General features: G+C 46.8%; 1 protein-coding gene across 1 annotated transcript in view; it reads right to left on the bottom strand.

Annotated features, from left to right (window-relative positions):
• Nucleotides 1–406: 406 nt before the first annotated feature.
• The window catches only part of cacna1ia (calcium voltage-gated channel subunit alpha1 Ia), a 202,012-nt gene continuing 184,600 nt past the window's right edge, over nucleotides 407–17,818 (bottom strand). The window contains exons 34-37 of the mRNA XM_061712565.1: nucleotides 7,780–7,917; nucleotides 6,135–6,345; nucleotides 4,079–4,311; nucleotides 407–3,853 (exon numbers count right to left, since the gene is read on the bottom strand). Coding sequence (XP_061568549.1) covers nucleotides 3,125–3,853; nucleotides 4,079–4,311; nucleotides 6,135–6,345; nucleotides 7,780–7,917 — 1,311 coding nt within the window. The 3' untranslated portion in view covers nucleotides 407–3,124. The remainder of the gene's footprint in view (nucleotides 3,854–4,078; nucleotides 4,312–6,134; nucleotides 6,346–7,779; nucleotides 7,918–17,818) is intronic.

The following is a 17,818-nucleotide window of genomic DNA, read 5'->3' on the forward strand; positions in this document are numbered from 1 at the left end:
TTGTAGTTCATCTTTGAGAGACAAAGAGAACAATTTTGAAATCAGTGAGTGAGAGCTGGAGCACACACATAGTGAATGAAGGCACACACGCAGTCGGTGCAGCATTAGCAAACAGCTCAGGTGCAGCGCACTAGCTGTTGGGATATAGTGTATATATAACAGTGCATTAACACACCACTGGTTTGAAGTGTGTGAATCAAGCAAAAAAAGGATAAAAATTGCTTCGCATTCTGCCTGATCACAACTTTACAGATATATATATATATATATATATATATATATATATATATATATATATATATATATATATATATATATATATATATATATACATACATATTATGATATTACTAGTGGTTTTTACCCCCCGACCTGAGTTCAATATCCTCATTTGTTCAAGTTGTCCACTTGTAGCCCATCTCTGTTCTGACTGGTTTCTGAGAGGGCAGAGGTGAACATCTGAAAGGGTGCACGCTTGGACAAGTACAAGGAGAAACAGACATTAAATTATACTCTTGTATTCTGAGGAGATAAAAATCACATTGACATCATTTACTCAGGGCATACACATCGAACATTTATTGCTGTGTAGTCAGGCTTTAACCTTTGATGCTATATTCATTGACACAAGGATTTGTCTCAGAAAGATAGAAAGTTATCTTTGAAGCTAAAACAGCCCTTGGTTGCTTTATGTTTTCTCTATCCAACCCTTAAACCTTAAATATCCTCGCTGACAAACAAGACACTTCAGGAAAAGGCAAACACTTCACCTGAAGTCACACACACACACACACACACACACACACACACACACGCACGCACACGCGCACGCACACACACGCACACACACGCGCGCACGCACACGCACACACACACACACACACACAAACGCACATCAAACACCATGTGATCAAACATAGTCATCAAAGTGATTTTGCATGATAAAAGAGGTCAAAGCCTCAGATTTTCTCACATCATCTCATTCCTTTTTTTTCTCTTCAGAAATTATAAAATAAGGTAATGATCAAAACACTAAGGATACAACAGTCTACCTTTAGGAATCAGGCTTAAAGATAAGAACCTCCTTTTTGGATGAAGTAATTCATCAAGTGGCGGAAGCCAAAATAAATTTCCATCAAAAGATGCAACATTTTGTTCATTGTTACAGTGGGTTGCTACAACGTACTGTATGAGTGGGAAAAGATGGCGAAGAATAAGCATACTGTATTGCAATCCCCGAACCATGCTTTACGGAGCACCAGTGTGCCCGCAATCGATATGTTGTAACATAAGACTCAAATTAAAGCTTTTTATAGAGATGGTTAATGCTGTTCATGGGTCTTAGCCAGGAGGCTACAAGCAAACAGCTACCTACGTTCAGTCATATCTGTGAGCTAGACCGTCCCCATGTGGTGAGTGAATATGGCTGTTCCCATCTCCGGTTGTCTTTAGACTCCCATCGTCTGGGAAAAAAATAAAAAATACAAATGTCCACCAGGAACGAGTGTTCCCATAGAGAAATGTGCTGCAGGGAACAATCACTTCAGCGCACAAAGTTTGTTTTACATTTTTTGCTTTGTTGATTTATACAGTCCATACCCTAAAAAAATGTATAAAACTGGAAGCCACTGGCAGACAAAAAGTCCTAGACAACAAGTCGAAGACACTGCATGGGTTAAATTAATATTGGAACAAACTTTCGGCAAAACTTGCACGTGCCTATTCTCTTTTCTACAAAAATAGTGGAATAGAAATCACATGGTTATCACCCAACACTGACATCTTGACACACCTCTGTATATAGATAAAATTCTTGTTTAAATGCAATCCCTTCATGCAGTCAAGGTCCTTTGCAAGACTTGTGGTTTTGTCCGTTTCTGTTAAAATCCTTAAAGGTGGTGAGTAGGGAGTGGGGTCAAAGGAATGTGCTTGAACTCTCATTAACTGTGAGCTTTATTTTGGTGCACAAAAAGCTACCCCATGCACATATTGCTGTGCCCTCTAACAGAGTTTATTACACTCCCCTCAGCCTACCCCTCTTTCACGTTTATTTCTTCATGTTCACGAGTCAGAGATGCTCAAGATTGAAAGAAAAATACCTAGTTTCACAAATCACTCTGTGCAGAGTTATACCCCCGCTGTCTCTCAATTTCTTTTCATTTTCCGCCGCTGCAGAAGACCAAGTGGACAGATGCACAAATCAATATCTGTCTCCTGTTTTCAAAAAACACTGATGTATGGTGCAGTGATGAGAATGATTTAATTCATGCCTTGAATACTGGAGGTAGTGTTCTCACACACAAACGCAGGCTATGAGCATGCATTCCTGAACTCTCCTCTACCTCGCACTTTACTATGATCTCAGCAGAAGGTTCCTTGCCAGAGTGAGTAGGACCTGTTGTGTCCATCTGCCGGGACAGATGGACATTAGATCCGCTTTCTGCATTTCTAGCTGAAGAAAAACGAAAAAAAAGGCCTGTATTTTCCTTTCCCGGTCTTCCTTCTGCCTTTATATACTCCATCATTACACTTCTTGTGCTCCCTTCCTTTCTGTTCTGCCGCTGAGACCAACAAATCTTCATTGACATGGACAGAAAAGTTAGGTTTGGATCCTTTAGGTATTTCTTTCTTTTTTTTTTTTTTTTTTTAATTTTCAACCACACTGAACCTGAGCCATCACAGAAAAACAAACCTACAATGGTGCAACATGAAGACTTTTTGTTGTCCCTTAAAGTTTAATCTTCTTTGTATCCGCTCCTAGTGACTCCATGGCGTGAGCACACCTCCTGATTTCCCCTGTGTTCACAACCTGCCATGGCTCCATAGCTACAGCCCTTAAGGTGTGTAGAAGGGCCTCTCTTCAGCCCCCGGGGCCTCAGCTCTGCAGGCCACGTCCTCGCCACCTGACCACAACCAACACCACTCCCCCTCGATGACAGAAACAGGACATGGGCTTCTCATAAATGTATATAAAGGGATAGAGGGGGGAAGATAAGGGTTCGGTTTTTCAACACAGGGCATCATGTGTCTTCAAACTTCTGTCTCACTGATGAAGCAGAGAGTGAGATGGACAGCAATGGGTTCAGTTCCAAGGAATGGAAAGACAAAGAGTAAACAGCAGATTTCATCTGTTTTTTCGACAAGGCCCAACTGTTGTTTGGCTTGAGCTTTTCCCTTTCATATCCTGTTGTCCGTCTTCAATTTCCATTCCTCCCTCTCCTCTTGTATCAAGTAATACGCCTGTCCAAGGGTTGGCCAGGAAGCCCTGAGGGTCCATAAGCTCCAGGCCCATAATCTCCCTGCGGCCTTCCCTGCCCCGGGAAGACAGCAGCATGCCCCCTTTGTCCAGGCTGCCTGTGCTGTTGCATTTCTTCACCGCCCCTCCCGGGCACATGAGGGAGCTGGGCGACAGCAGGGACGTCAGAGACAAGCTGCTCAGCGCCTCCGACAAGTGCTCGCTGTTGCCCGTCTGACTGGATCCACAGCCGCCGATAGACGACCCGATGCCTATGCCGAGGTCCTCGTCCGAGGGGTCGATAGAGTCATCGCGGGTGTACCCCGGGCTAGTGCTGCCCCGCCCGCTGCTCTGGCTCCGTTGATGGCCCTTAGTGGCTAAAAGGGTTACGGCAGATGAAGGGTTCAGCCGTGGCCTCAGGGTCTGAACGGGAGAGGAGATGGGAGTTCTGTCTTCATGCGAAGGGATAGGGCACAGAGGTGGTAAGGGAACTGTAGGCAGTGGCAACTCCAGGTTCTGAGGTGGAGAGACACTGAAGCTCAGTCCTTCTTCCAGGGTGGTCTGAAGGCTGCCCTCAGAGCTGCCTGTCGCCAGGGATGAGTCACTGTGGGACGGGTACTGGTGAAAAGAAAGACACACAGTAGAAGAGAGAAAGTGAACATATCAGTCCAATGCTCTCCTTTTATTAAAAACATACAAGCTTTCATTATACTGAGTTCATATAATAAATCTTGCGAGCTAGTTATCAGCTACATCTTAATAAAACCTCCTCATTTTTTTTTCTGTTATTCACCTCATGTCATCTTGTCACTTTTTAATTTGCTTTGCAATCTCCTTGGTTACCTGTGCACAGAGCATCTTTCTATGGATTCCAGGGGAGCTGAATGAGGCCCAGGAAGACGGGGATGTCAGTCTAAGGCCCCTTGATAAACGCAGGCTCCTACTGCGGGGAGGTACCGGGATGCTTGTACCTGCAGAGTGGAAGAGCCCTCCAGGCAGATGGAAGAGCGTAGAAATACCGCCAGCTCCTCCGTCTTTGTTTAGTTCCTTGTTGCTGCTGCTGGAAACACCACCTTCTGGAGAGAACACACACGCTCCATTTCTATCTCGCTGTTCATTCAAATAGAACGTCTCTCCTCTGGAAGATCCTATCACATCTCTGGTCGTATTCGGCTACTTGCGCTGCAGTGACTTCATCTGTAGCAACAGCAATTTAATAGATATTATGAGAGCAAGGCAGCGAGGCTCGTAGCTGCATGTTATCGGTGAATTGCTACTGCAGTTTGTGCGGATGCTTAGAAATTCATTTCTCTGCTGAGGTCTGTTGTTGCGGTGATCTCAGTTAAGCTGAGAGATAGATGATGATTATTTTTAATGTGTAGAGTGAGCCAATAGTAGGCCAATAGTAGGCCAATAGTGGGCCAGTAGGGTCAAACACTGTAAAGGATTTAAGTGTATTTAGTTTCATCTCATATGTTTTGTCCCGTTTTACTTCCTGTCCTTTGGTTTTTCTGTTCATGGGATGATCTGTGTTCACCAGTGTGTTTGTATGGTTTTGGGCCTCTGTGTTAGTCCTTATACATGTATAAGGGCACGTATGCAGGTGTCCTCATAGCCTTGCTATCGTTGATCCAGTTGGATCAATGGTGTCCAGAGGTGGGTAGAGTAACCAAAAATTGTACTCAAGTAAAAGTACTGTTACTTCAGAATAATATGACTCAAGTAGAAGTAAAAAGTAGTCATCCAAATAATTACTTGAGTAAAAGTAAAAAAGTACTTGGTGGAAAAACTACTCAAGTACTGAGTAACTGTTGAGTAACGTCCGATTCAAACAGACAAAAGTACAAAATAATCATCTTCAGGCAAAATAAATCAATAAAATAATAAAATAAATTAAATATCTATAAAAAAATAGCTTCAATTAAAATAATCTTAAAGTAAATCCAAGTACTTTAATACATAATAAAATAAATAAAATAATAACAGATTAAAAAAGTAAAATAAGCACAAGTAGTGCAAAATTTCAAGCCTTTGTACTTTTCTTTTTTAACCAGGCAGAACTAGAACAAACCCATGAACTCATAGAAACTCTGTGTGTGTTTGAGTCTGTGTAAATGTGACAAAACATGCAAAAACAAACATTTTCCCCAAAGAATCACTCAGTGATGTCATGAGATTGACAAGTACGCGGATAAAAGGGATAAAAGAAAAGTAACAGCTCAACGTAGCCTAATGTAGCGGAGTAAGAGGAACAGTTTCTTCTTCACAAATCTACTCAAGTAAAAGTAAAAAGTATAGTGATTCTACTACTACTACTCCTAAAAGTACAAAATTTCCCAAAACTTACTCAAGTAAATGTAACGGAGTAAATGTAACTCGTTACTACCCAGCTTTGATGGTGTCGTCCGTCAAAGTGTCTTTTAAGACTTTATGTAAGCTGCTACTTTTACTTTCATTCAGCGTTTGAAGCAGCCCATGCATATAAAACGGCAAGCAAACCCTCGCAACAAACTAAAATCAGGCTCTGTTTACATGACAACAGTTCAACCTTTTCATTACTAAAAGGTCCTGCATTTGTACGACAGGATGAGTACGATCCTCGTGCACACAGATTTGCAAAAATAATTAAAAACAGTGTCATTTGTATGCCGGGTCCGTAGTTGTCAGTGTGACTTTGTGAAGACACACCCTCAATAAATGCCATGGTCCTTCTGAAGATGATGTTCTGACACAGGGCAAAATAAATAAATAAACAATCATGTGCCCCCAAAATGATGTTGGTTTGGAAATGAAAAGCCAAACTGCAAAGGAAGCGTTCCATATTATCAGACCTCAACAATTAAATATATACTAGTTTGTAGATTCTTTGGTTGTGTGGGCCTTGTGTGGATTTACTAACCAGGGCTGTAGTGAGGGGAACCTATATGGGACGGGTGTGTTTGCAGCTCCATCTCCTGTTGCATGGTCACCATGTCAGCGTCAGTGCAGGGGGTCCTGCATGGCTGTCCCTTCACGTGACTCTGCACCACCGTCTGACACTGGTGACCTCCTTCATGACCCCCTTCCCCTCCAGCCTCCTCAGAGCTGCGGGAGTCACTGCTGCACGTTCTCTGAAGGAAATACAAACCCCAAAACAACAACCTGACATTCAAACGGAAATAATAATATAAAATATTCCATTGCATTAGATTCAGAAACAGGTTAAAGTGAACGATGATAACATTACTTATAATGACTTTTAAAGTCACAGCTTTTCCAAATGGTTTATTAAAGTTCACTTTTTTCATATTACACATGCAAGTTCCCAGTTGAGACCAAACTTAATAGAAAATGAGACCAGAAAAATGCAGCCTCTCAGAGAGCAGAGTGCAGTTATTGAACACGATCTCTGATTCACATCGTTCCTCTGGCTTTTCATTTAAGTGCAACTGAAGGGGGGGGGTGCTGGTTATTAACTTTCATTCTCATGCTAATGTTATAGAATGTAATAATAAATATTTGTTAGTAAAATTGTGATATTATGGGTGTGTGTGTGTGTACAAGATGCCTGCAACAGCTTGAGGTAGGGAGCAGAGTAAGGCAAGTGTTCAGATGTGAAGTGTGGGTGTGTGTAAGTATGCTTTTGCGCATTCATTAATGTTTCGCACCGCAGGCACTGAGTCCAAGCCCCACAGGAGGCTACCTGCACCTACACAGGAGCAGTGGTTCATGCATGCGCACATACGGTCGGGTTTCCATGTCCTCAGAGGACAGTGCTTTGACAATCATTAATTTCCTGGAGATTCACCCAGAACCCTTTTTTAAAAATCTTTGAAATTCTTGTTTTACTGACTTGGCTGTTCTCTGGAAATAAAGAGTAAGTCCACATAATATCAATGTGAGTAAACAGATTAATATCTTCACAACATAAATACTACAAAAGCACACACACAATCTAAACAGTGCTTGACAAATAAATACATAATTTTCTTCCTCAGTTGTTCCCTTTTTTTCTCTTACTCTATAGGCGGCTTTTAGAAATTCTGGTTTACAGCCATGCATGGTGACCGCAGGTTTTTCAGGCTGTCAAGAACCGAAGAGCATTGCCCTTCTGCAGACATCTAAGATGAATGGAGATACTACTGTGGAGCAGATGTGTAATTGCAAAAGGGCCAAAGCTAGGAGAGGTCAAGCATAAAAGAAGAGGTCTCAAGCAGGAGCATGGGTGCAAAAAAGCAGGAGTCACCCCAGGAAAGTGACTAGGGGAGAGATGGTGCAAAAATATATTGATGGGGTGGGATCTTCAAAGGCAGGATAGATTCCCTGGTACACAGAAAGAAAGGGATTTGCCGGTGTTTAGACTTTATAAAAATGACATAGTAATAGTAGACAAGTTTTGATCTGAGCTGGTGTGCAGGGATTTTCCTGAATTACATTACCCGTATTCATTGAGCTACCTTGAGTTCACACTTTGGTGAATAATGCACAGTTCTTTTCAAGGCTCTTTAAATAGATGCTTCACCTGTCCTGATCTCCCCCCTCAGTCCCACTCCTCTCACACTCACCTTGCCCTCTTTTGTCAGCAGCTGGCTGGTAGTATGTTCGTCCAGGCTGAGGTCGTCAGGCAGTGCAGGGGAGGAAGACTTGTCTGACAGTAGCTCTGACTTTAGCGAGGCCTGCTCAATTTCTGCCATTCTGATCTGCTGCAAAGAGTTTACTTGAGTTATTAGTGTCCCAAAAAGACACAGAGCAGCTGTGTCCAACCTGCTGGAAATATTTCATCCCATAACTGCTTAACACAGGAATGTGAGATATAGAAAACATTTTTGTGTACTTAAATTTAGCTGTTCAGTCTTTTTTTGAATACATTTTACTGCATTTTATAGAGACAACTTTGAGCTTCAAAGAAAAGAGATATAAACCTTTCACCAGAAAGTGACCATAAAGGAGTGACACCTGTTTGAAAACAGAGAAGATGGCTGAAGTTTGTCATCATCACCTGAAGAAATGTTTTTTTTCAGTAGTATTAACATGTGAGAAAAGAAATGCCAATGTGAAGTGTCTGCATGTATCTGTGAAATAGAGTGAACAGATGCTTTTGGCTTTTTTTCTCATCCCAGAAGGCGTGGCGTTGTAGTGATACCAAAACAGCATAGTTAGGAGATATTAACCCAGATAAAACAACTCACCATAGAAAGAAGAAGCAATCAAAAGCAAGAAAAGCGTATTTCCACAGCAATCACAACCGCAGGTTTCTGTTTAACGTGTTCACAGTACCGGTAAGTGCATTTCTGAAGTCTTGTCTTTCTGTATTCCCAGCCGTCTCTGCTGACGACTGTAACTGTTTTTTTTGTCTTTTCTTTGTTGAGCAGATCAGTGGTTTCAGATTAACATTCATGCACGGTTCTCATCACTCTGACAGTGTTTCCTGCCCTTTTCACCGATAGAATTTCAACACTATCTCCAGGATGTAGTATTGCAGTTGCATCCTGTCTCTTTCCCTGCCAACACAATTCCATCAAGAGTTCCCAAATGTGTGCATATATCCATGCATGCATGTATGTATAATACATGTATGTATGTGTGTAAGTTTGTCTGAAAATCTGTTTATCGATATAAACACTGTGGAACAGTGGAAATAAGATGTTAGCTGTATATTATTTCTCTGCATGCTACAGTAAAATGGAACAAAATGGCTGTGATATGTCAATAGTACTTCTCAGATTTATTTAAAAATTGGATCCAACTACATTTGTTTCAATTTTACCACAGATAACTCTGCTCGTGTGGCTGTTGAATTGTTTTAAATTGTCACTGGCACTCTCCCTTACCAATCCCCTAGTGGCACTTGTTTGTGCTCAACTTCAAAAAGCACCGGTTGAGTGGAACTGCGAGGTTCTGAGAGCGCTATGATGTGTTTCAGCAATGTTTCTTTGAAGAGGCAGGGCAATAAATAGATCGAGAAGGGGGGGGGGAATTAGAAGGGGTACTTAAAGAGGCCAAGTGAAATTCAATGAGGGGAGGCTGGTTACGGATGTATTAATATGTGCCGATAGGCGAAAAAAGACAAAGAGGTTCATAGAGAAAGATTCATTGCCGATATGAGGCAGTGAATCACCAGTGCTACAAGCCCCAAGGAGAGAGACGGAGAGAGAGGGAGAGAGAGAGAATAATAAAGAGATGTGATGAAGCAAAGCAAAAAAGCAAGACAGAAGCACAGCAAAGGAACTCATTAATTCAGAGAAACACTTTCCAGTGTTCCTGTTTTGTGTCCCTCTCTTATGCCTCCATGTGACAGCACCGTATCTGTGACTCCTCAGCGCCTCAAGGGTGGGCTGTAAATAGTGGACAAAGGTCCCTGCAGGTCATCAGCTGGTGCATTTATTGACAAGTAATAGAAACTACAGCCTCTCTCTTCCTGTGTTCTTGGCTGTGCCTCCAGAGACGACATGAGGCAAAACGGGTACAGAAAGACTTGCTACGCTGTTGCCTCCTAGGTAACTGCACAACTATTGACGGCTTCACTAACTACATATCGGACTCGGGCGAGAACCAACTGAAGGTCCTCGCTGCAGCGCGACAGCGGGGAGCCATTGTTCTAGTCGGCATTGATTGGAGGGGGCTGCAAAGAAAACATTCACAGCTTGTATGGGTCATGCCAGTCAGAACATGATCTTTGCAGGACTGTTTATGTGGTAACTCAGGTGCACTAGCAGTACAGTGATCTTTTTCTGAAACACACAACATAAAAGGGACCTACCTACCACTTCTTTTTTAAATGATTTAGTTCACTAGCAAGGACCACGCCATCAACAGGATACGTTTAAATGATTTATTGATACGAAGATGATAACGATGACGATGGTGATGATAATGGCGATGACAATGGCGATGATGATGATCTATGGATCAGTCGATGCGTTGTGGGGAAGCTGGTAGGGAATCCGCCGCAGCGCCCGGGCAACGACGAACCCCCTAGGAATCTATGAGGTAGAGAAAGAGAGGGAAGAAGGAGAAGAGAAAAGGGGTGGGGGGGAGGGGTGCATAGAACGAGAGCGAAGAGGAAGTGAAGGTTAGGCTGGTATTTGAAGGTTTGCCGGAAGAGGCGTGGTGCCGGAGGAGGCGTGGTTGAGGCGTGGTTGAGGCGTGGTCCTGCTCCCGAAATTCGCTTGTTAAGCTCCAATTCACTAGCAAGGACCACGCCATCAACAGGATACGTTTAAATGATTTATTGATACGAAGATGATAACGATGACGATGGTGATGATAATGGCGATGACAATGGCGATGATGATGATCTATGGATCAGTCGATGCGTTGTGGGGAAGCTGGTAGGGAATCCGCCGCAGCGCCCGGGCAACGACGAACCCCCAAAACCGTGGATTATTTAAGGAGATGAGACTGAGCGGATCTGAGGTCGCTAAGATCTGAGCGAATGTAGCGATGATAGTTGGGAGGACCATCGGCCCATGAGCTGTATGAGGTGCTCTGGGATACGTGGCTGGGAGGCTGAAGTGGCGGCTCCGATCCTAAGGAGTGACCGGAGTAGTGCGTTGGGGAGATGCCAGATAAGGAGAGTATATGACGGAAGCGATGGTGAAACCAGAAACTGGTGACGACTGTCCTGACTCGGATGCAAGGATCTGTTGAAGATGTGCTCTGTGTTTTCCAGGAAGACAAGTAGTTGGCCAGGGTCTCGAAGTATTCAGGGGAGATTGGTCTTCGGGGATGAGAAACGAGAAAGAGAGTCGGTGATGGTGGTGGAGTGACCGGGGACATGTGCTGCATGGAGGATAAATTGATGTATGGCTGAGTGCCAGACTAGACGGTGCATGAACAGCATGATGGATGTGGAGTTGGAGCGTCCTTTATTAATTATGTCGATACTTATCGATATGAAGATGATGGCGATGATGGTGGCGAAGAAGATGGCGATGATGATGGCGATGAATGATGATGGCGATGATGATGATGGCGATGATTATGGCGATGACGAAGGCGATGGCGAAGGCGAAGACGATGATGGTGGTGAAGACGATGCCGATGATGATGGCGATGAATGATGATGGCGATGATGATGATGATGGCGATGAAGATGATGACGAAGGCGATGACGATGGCGAAGACGAAGGCGATGACGATGACGATAACGATGCCGATGCCAATGACGATGCAAGTGATGATGGCAATGACGATGTTGATGGCGATGACAATGGCGATGACAATGATGGTGGCGAAGACGATGCCGATGAATGATGATGGCGATGATGATGATGGCGATGGCGATGACGAAGGCGATAACGATAACGATGCAAATGATGATGGCAATGACGATGGCGATGACGAAGGAGATAACGATGACGATGAAGATGATGGCGATGATGGTGGCGAAGACGATGGCGATGATGATGGCGATGAATGATGATGATGATGGCGATGATGATGATGGCGATGATGACGATGGCGATGACGAAGGCGATAACGAAGGCGATAACGATGATGATGCAAATGACGATGGCAATGACTATGGCAATGACGATGATGATCTATGGTTCGGTCGAAACGTTGTGGTATTCGTTTGCGCGCTCTGAGGGCCGTCCTGCTGCGAACCATCTGCCATCGTAAAAGCCCCCAAAACCGATTGAAGGAGCAGCATCAGTGTATGGATTGATGTCGTGGGGGTGAGCCAGTTGGTCATCATAAAAGAAAGTGATCCCCTTCCAGGTGGCAAGGAGGTTGAGCCACAACGAAGCTCGGCACGGCTCGAGTTGTCTGGGGAGATGGGAGACAAGAGAGATGGAACAGCGGAAGCGATGGACGGCAAGTGTGAGATGAAGGCCCGCCCTTGGGGAATAATGCGCATGGCAGAATTGAGGTGGCCCAGGAGGGAGAGGAGTTGGCGTTTGGTGCAGCCTGGAGCTAAGAGGAAATAGAAGACCGATAAATAAGAAGACCGATTCAGTTGAGCTTTCGGTTGGAAGAGAAGCCTGAAACAGATCCGTATCGAGAGTGATACCAAGGAATTCGAGGGAGGTGGAGGGGCCCGCCGTTTTCTCAGCGGACAATGGAACCCCGAGTTCGGAGAAAACGGAAGTCAGGGTGACCAGGCCGGAAGCGGGTGGCGATGAGAGAGGGGTAACGATGAGGAATCATTCAAGAGATGGACGAGGAAGGAATGCCGTGGTTGTTGGAGAGGATCCAGCAGAGGGCCTCTGAAGGTGTCGATAAGTTAGGGGCTACTCTTGCAGTGACTGACTGCAAGTAGTATGCACCTCGCCAGCGGACGCTGAAGTACACCAGCCCGGAAGCGGGTGGCGATGAGAGAGGATGCCAGAAACCCTGGCCGGATCTAGCGGCTGTAGTTGGTGGAGGTGGGCTGAGGGGGGCAGTGGCATCCCGGTGCCAGTAACCCCCGGCTGAAGTTAGCTGTTGTAGGTGCTGGAGGTGGATTAGGTGCTGGAGGTGGGCTGAGGGGGGCAGTGGCATCCCGGTGCCAGAAACCCCGGCCGGATCTAGCTGCAGTAGTTGGTGGAGGTGGGCTGGGAGGGGGCAGCGGCATCCCATTGCCGGAAACCCCAGCCGGATCTAGCTGCCGTAGTGGCATCCCGGTGCCATAAACCCAGCCAGATCTAGCTGCTGTAGTTGGTGGAGGTGGGCTGGGGGGGGCAGTGGCATCCCGGTGCCAGAAACCCCAGCCGGATCTAGCTGCCGTAGTGGCATCCCGGTGCCATAAACCCCAGCCGGATCTAGCTGCTGTAGTGGCATCCCGGTGCCAGAAACCCCAGCCGGATCTAGCTGCTGTAGTTGGTGGAGGTGGGCTGGGGGGGGGCAGTGGCATCCCGGTGCCAGAAACCCCAGCCGGATCTAGCTGCTGTAGTGGCATCCCGGTGCCATAAACCCCAGCCGGATCTAGCTGCTGTAGTGGCATCCCGGTGCCAGAAACCCCAGCCGGATCTAGCTGCTGTAGTGGCATCCCAGTGCCAGGGACCTTGGGGAGGGAGTGAGGAGATTGCTGGTGTGGGTGGAAATCCGACCTGCGAACGACGGCTATGGGCTGATCCGGATTGTCCGCGTCCTCTTCCCTCCGATGGCGGAGGTGGGCTGGAAAGGCTGGAAGATGGTGAGCTGCAGTGATGCCGGATGTTCAGAAGGGATGAACCGGGTGGAATGTGGACGACTGAAGAGGCAGAAGTTTCTGGGCGGCTGTCAGGCTCGGGAGAGCGGTGTTTCGGGCACGGCGGCGGCTGAGGAGTTTGCCTCCTCCGAAACATGGCGGGGTGTGCTAGCATCCCGGTGCTAGTAACACCGCTGAGTTAGCTGTTGTAGGTGTTGGGGGTGGGCTGGGGGGGGCTAGCAACCCGGTGCTAGTTACCCCGGCCCCGAAGTTAGCTGTTGCAGGTTTGTTTGCGCAGGTTTGGCCGGAACCGGAGAAGTGCGGGAAGCGAAAGCGTTGGGATGACGGGCGGCGGGACCAGCCGCGGACAGGGCGAACGAGCAGCTGCCCGCGGGGCCGGAACGAGTCGAGGAAGAAAACCGGGCCGAAATGCGGTGGGAGGGAAGCCAGGCACTGGCCGGAACTGGGGAAGGGCGGGAAGGGCGGGAAGCGAAAGCGTTGGGATGACGGACGGCGGAATTAGCTGTAGACGGGGTGAAATGAGTAGTTGCCTGCGGGGCCGGAACGGGTTGAGGAAGGAAACTGGGTTGAAATGCGGAGGGAGGGATGCCGGGTACCGACATCACGATGCCGGTGGCCCCCAACCGAGGTAACCTGCTGGGACTGATGGAGCTGGGAAGCAGAGGATCCTGGCAACCCGGTGCCAAGAGCCCCTTCTAGCGCTGGCGGTTGAGGCTGCTGAATGAGCATAACCAGGGTTTCTAGCATCCTGGTGCTAAAAACCCCGGCTGAGTTAGCTGTTGTAGGTGCCGGGGGTGGACTGGGGGGGGGGCCTAGAAACCCGGTGCTAGCAACCCCGGCCGAAGTTAGCTGTTGTACTTGCTGGAGGTGGGCAGTGTAACGATGGAATCGTTTATGTTTCCACACGGACGGCTTAAGGTGAAAGACCGCTCATGTGCAGTTGAGGTTCCTGCAATGAGGCAACGTTGTTCGGAGATTATGTTTAACGAGAATGTTAATAAAAGACCTTGTGAGTAAAGGTAATGCTCAACGTCCGGTTTGTACGATCGCTTCTCTTTTACTATTGCGGTCTATGGGAAAAGCTTTCGGGGCCCCATGGGATGATTTTTTTTTTTTTTTTTTTTTTTTTTTTTTTGTAGCAGTACCGTGGCTGGCCACTGGAAAATCTTCTGAGTGCGAGACCTGGGGGTCGACGTCACGGCGCGCCCTCGGAGTTGGCGTGATGACGTCATCCGGAAGAGAGCAGGTGTCGGCGGGGCTGATGGCGTGGCAGGCTGGCATGAGATTGAGAAGTTGAGAAGTTTTTTTTTTTTTTTTTTTTTTTTGTCCATGCGGTGAAAAAGGGACTCCTCCACCAGGCGGTGGCCCTATGGAGGGTGGCGACAGTCCAGCCCGAAACACCTGCAAAAGGCGGGCCGTCGGGGCCCCTGCCGGGGCGTGGCTAGACCGCCAGCGGATTGCGCAGCCTGGGATTGCCCGCGTCCCCGCCGATGACGGAGGCGGGCCGGGGGACGGGGAACGCACCTGCGGGCGGGCTGCCACGATCCAGGATGTTGATGAGAGATGGACCGGACGGGATGGACCACTCGTTTGTGGGTGCGTGTCGCTGGAGCCAGCGTTGACAGCAGCTCCGCAGGTGGCTGAGAGAAAAGAAAAAGGGTTGGAGAACACGTGCGTTCCGGAGGAATAAACCGCCGCCGGAGCGGCAGCCGACGTGGGAGGTCGGCGGGCTCTTGGCGGGACACCGGGGCGGACGGGGCGGCTCGGTCTCGCTGCGCGGCACCCCCGGGGGTGGGGGGTGGGGGGGGCGGATTGCGCAACCTGCGCTGTCGGATCAATGGCGGGGAACACAGGAGGAGTCGGAGACCTGCGGCGACGATCCAGGATGTTCAGGAGAGGTGAACCGGACGGATGTGGATCACAGAGGATACGGGGCTTGACCGGCTCGCCGGGCGGCCGTGGGGGCCCGGAAGAGCGGCGCTTCCTTCCTCCTCGGAGGAAATCCCGATCCCGATCAGCTGGTGCATGTTGCTGGTGATCTCCTGCAAGCCGATCGTGGTCCGAAGGCGGTAGCAACACGAGATCCATGATGCCTGAATGGGTGAGTAACTGTTTTCGAGATACGAGAGTGTGTAGGAGCGTTGACGTGCTGCCCGAGAGCCAGCGTGCATAGAACGAGAGCGAAGAGGAAGTGAAGGTTAGGCTGGTATTTGAAGGTTTGCCGGAAGAGGCGTGGTGCCGGAGGAGGCGTGGTTGAGGCGTGGTTGAGGCGTGGTCCTGCTCCCGAAATTCGCTTGTTAAGCTCCAATAAATGTTTCAATCTACCCAGAATTCTTCACAATAGTAAATCCCAAATAGCAAGCTGAATTGTTTTGGAATTTATTCAAAATAAAAGACTAGAAATTACATTTCGATTGTTTTCTGATGTTTCCCTTGATTCTCCTAGAAATAACTTTTACGCAGCAGTGAGCACCTTCAATTCATGATCTTACAAGCTTTCCTGTAGAACACAGCTCCAATTCTTCCTGGCTAAACGTTCAAGATTGAAAGGAACTTGAGTGGACGGATGTTCAAAACTCACCAGGGATGTCAACGATGTGATCAAATGTACACCTTAACCCAGTACTCGAGTTGTAAAAAAATATCAGGGGGGATGGTGGATTTTATCATATGGGGACAGATAATTTGTGCTGATTACAAATAATATAATATATTACAAATAATAGCACTGACCAAAACACCTGCAGAAATACTGCAGGAATGACATAGCAGCAGTTAAATGCAGCCTTCTGTAAGCTTTAAATATCCACTGGGCTTACATCAAGTACATCAAAACACAACAATAAAAAACAGTTTTCTGAACTTATCAATATGACTCTGTCCTTCACAGGATAAGTAAAATGGATCACTGCAAAAACTCAAAATCTTAACAAGAATATTTATCTTATTTCTAGTTAAATTGTTTCATTTTAGTAAAAAAATCTCATTACACTTACAATAAGACTCATCACTGGAAAAAACAACAATTTCCACCTGTTTCAAGTAGATTTTCACTTGAAATAAGTAGAAAAATCTGCCAGTGGAACAAGATTTTTGTCCCACCGGCAGATTTTCCTACTTATTTCAAGTGAAAGTTTACTTGAAACATGTGAAAATTGTCGAATAAGTTATTTTTCTGGTGTTATTTTTCTTAGATGACTCTAAATGTTGAAATAGCAGTAAAACCACATTCATTGATGAAATGACATAAGGGATGGAAAGGGGGGATGGCAGTTTTACAGGGGGGATGATTTGGACCGTTTTTATTTCAGGAGGGATGCCATCCCCCTCATCCCCCCTCAACTCCAGTACTGCCTTCACCCCATGTGATTCAGCTCAGAAGTGGTTCTGGCAAGTTTGTCAAGTTGCAGAAGTCTCTCACGGACTGCAAACAGTGTCCCTTTACCGTGACACTGTTTGTGTTTGTTTACATATCGATTTGGGGCTGTAATTATTCTGTATTTAGTCCACTCTTGTCCAAGTCTTTCATACAAAAGCGTTAATGGCGTAAACAGGCACTCCCCAGACTCTTGAGGACTGCCTGTTTTCTCAAGCGACCAAATTAATGGCAAAGGCCTCCACCGCTCCACTGACCTGCTTCCTGCACGCTCAATCGCCACTCTCTAGCTGCCGCTCGTCCCGAGAGCTTATTAGACAGTTACTTCATTAATAATTCCACACACACAGCACCCAGGTTTCCTGCGATGCCTTGCTGTCCCCCTCAACACACTGCCGGAGCATCAGCAGTGAAAGTGCCATCTGTCTGAAGAGCACGCAGACACACACCGGCTTTCTGACACACACACACACACCTCACGTCCAAGTCAGATGTCCAAAGAACATGACAAGTAGAAGCAGAGCAGCGCTCGATCAGTTAGAGAGTAAATCAGAGACAGATGCAGGGATAGCCGGGAGGATGGAAGTGCACGTGGAGTGATGAAGGAAGTAAAAGACGGGAGGGATGATTGACGCTTTACGAGCTCTGCAGACGGGCAGAAAGTGGGACTGACAGGTGAGGAGGGGAAGATTCCAGGTACTGCTTTCTCTGAGCTGACCCACTGCACTTTGTCACTGTGATGGACGACGCTTGTACAGGTCATTATATTTGTGAGTCTGTGTTGAATGCGGGCTCTCCTGCTGACAAGGCACCGCAGAACATCAGCAGAAGTCTGTGTGCGCATGCACACGTGATCAGGAATGGTTGTGTTTGAGTATGCATGCAGGGGGCCTCATTAATTCACATTCAAGCACACATGGAGAGCTGCTTTTATCTTGGGCTGATGAGTTAATTAAGGGCTGCTAACACAAGAGCACAGGAATGAGTTTACATATTTCATTATACACAAAATTCAGCAACAATTCAACTCAGACTGGTTTGTGTGATGAATGAAGCCTTAGGTGTTTTCTTTTGTACGTTCCTACGCATGCCG

This window comes from Cololabis saira, chromosome 21 (genome assembly GCF_033807715.1).
Source record: "Cololabis saira isolate AMF1-May2022 chromosome 21, fColSai1.1, whole genome shotgun sequence".
Taxonomy (NCBI): Eukaryota; Metazoa; Chordata; class Actinopteri; order Beloniformes; family Belonidae; genus Cololabis; species Cololabis saira.